General features: G+C 37.2%; 1 protein-coding gene across 1 annotated transcript; it reads left to right on the forward strand.

Annotated features, from left to right (window-relative positions):
* Positions 1-676: 676 nt before the first annotated feature.
* On the forward strand, positions 677-1,614 carry LOC128054191 (olfactory receptor 11G2-like). The gene is given in 2 exon segments (XM_052646807.1): positions 677-1,040; positions 1,043-1,614. Coding segments are annotated over 2 exon segments (936 nt in total).
* Positions 1,615-1,881: the final 267 nt, after the last annotated feature.

Raw genomic sequence — 1,881 nt, forward strand, 5'->3', positions numbered from 1 at the left:
CAGCCGGGGTCTTCTGTATTACAGGCAGATTCTTTATCAACTGAGCTATCATGGAAGTCCATACTCATATAACATAACAGTAATTCTTAAAGCAAGGTGTATTTTTCACATCAGAATCAACTGGGAATATAAGTTTTTTAAAAATGGAAACATAAATAAATTAGTGTATTTATTTAGAGGTATGCATTATTATTGTGATCTACCAAGAGTCTATAGTAATGTAATCAAATAGGGAGGAGAGCTTATGGACCTTGTGATGATGACCAAAATGATAGAGTAGGCAATGAGATAATTCAAGTCCAGCTTAATGGTGTGACTACATTTCTGAAGCTTATTAGCGCTACTTGATTTAAACAAAGGTGGCTAGTTAAGGTGTTTAATGATTCATTTCTATCTCTATTTTTCTTACAGGCTAAAATTGGAAGAAAATATTCCAGAAGAACTATTTAAAGTGAAGTAATATTTAAAATAATATTATCAATGATGTTATTCTGTCTTATGTCAATGCTATTTTGAGAAAAATTCTTCATATTGACTAAATACTTATATTCCAGTTTATTCTCTACTTATAATGCCACTTACTTCCAATGAGAAATTGAGGCAAGAAAAACTGAATAAAATAGACTCTTAATATGCACTTCTGATTATGTCTGTGCACATTATAAGTTAGAAGAAAATGCATGTTTTGCATAACAAGAGTATCACTGCTACCTTTCATGAATTCATCCTGCTGGGTTTCCTGTGTAGCCAAGAAATAGAGATTCTCCTTTTTGTTTTATTCTCCATCATCTACATCTTGACCTTGTTGGGCAACAGTGCTATTATCTGTGCTGTGTGGTGGGACCAGCAACTCCACACTCCCATGTATATTTTATTGGCCAACTTCTCATTCCTGGAGATCTGCTACATCAATTCCAATGTGCCCAGCATGCTGTTCAACTTCCTATCCAAGACCAAGACCATCTCCTTTCATGGCTGTATCCTACAGTTCTACATCTTCCTCTCTCTTTGTGCCACAGAACTCTTCTTCCTGGCCCTCATGCATTTGACAGATATGTTGCCATCTGCCGTCCACTGCACTACCCAACCATAATGACCAGGAAAGTCTGTGGAACCCTTGTGTCTGCTTCCTGGGTGGGTGGATTCTTATGGTTAGTCACACCTGCTGCTCTTATCTTGCAAGTTCCATTCTGTGGCTCAAATGTCATTGATCACTACCTCTGTGATCTTGGGGCAATGCTGGCCATATCATGTGTCCCTGTCCCCAAGACAGCTCTGACTTGTAGCACTTTCAGTGCTGTGATAACATTCATCACTTTGTTCTACATTCTTGTGTCCTACAGTCTGGTACTTCGAGCTGTGGTTCAGGTTCCCAAAGGTTTAAGTAGGAGAAAAGCCTTCTCCACTTGTACCTCCCACCTGATAGTTGTGTTCCTATTTTATGGCTCAGTCACAGTGATGTATGTAAGCCCAGGGGTGGCCAGTCAGCCTGGGCTGCAGAAGTTCTTGACCATGTTGTACTCAATTGCAACTTCACTTTTAAATCCTCTGATCTACAGCCTCAGGAATAAGGAGATGAAGGTTGCTCTGAAGAAAATTATGTGTAAACTTTAGAAATAACTCCTGAATGGGAGACACTTTGGTGAGCTAAAGTTCCTTTTGAGGACTGTTGTAAAGAGTCAAGGAAAATTATACTTAAAAGTAATAAATGTTACTAGATCTAAAATAGATATTTCTAGAGGAGAATTTCTTAAAATTCAAAGTCTTCTCTATTATTTACTGATTGAGTGACTAGTTATTTAAATTGATATTTATGTTTTCCTAATTTTAACTGGAGATGACCAAGTTAAATCATATCTCCATCATAATGTTGGTAATATA

The sequence above is a fragment of the Budorcas taxicolor genome, chromosome 10 (genome assembly GCF_023091745.1).
Source record: "Budorcas taxicolor isolate Tak-1 chromosome 10, Takin1.1, whole genome shotgun sequence".
Lineage (NCBI taxonomy): Eukaryota > Metazoa > Chordata > Mammalia > Artiodactyla > Bovidae > Budorcas > Budorcas taxicolor.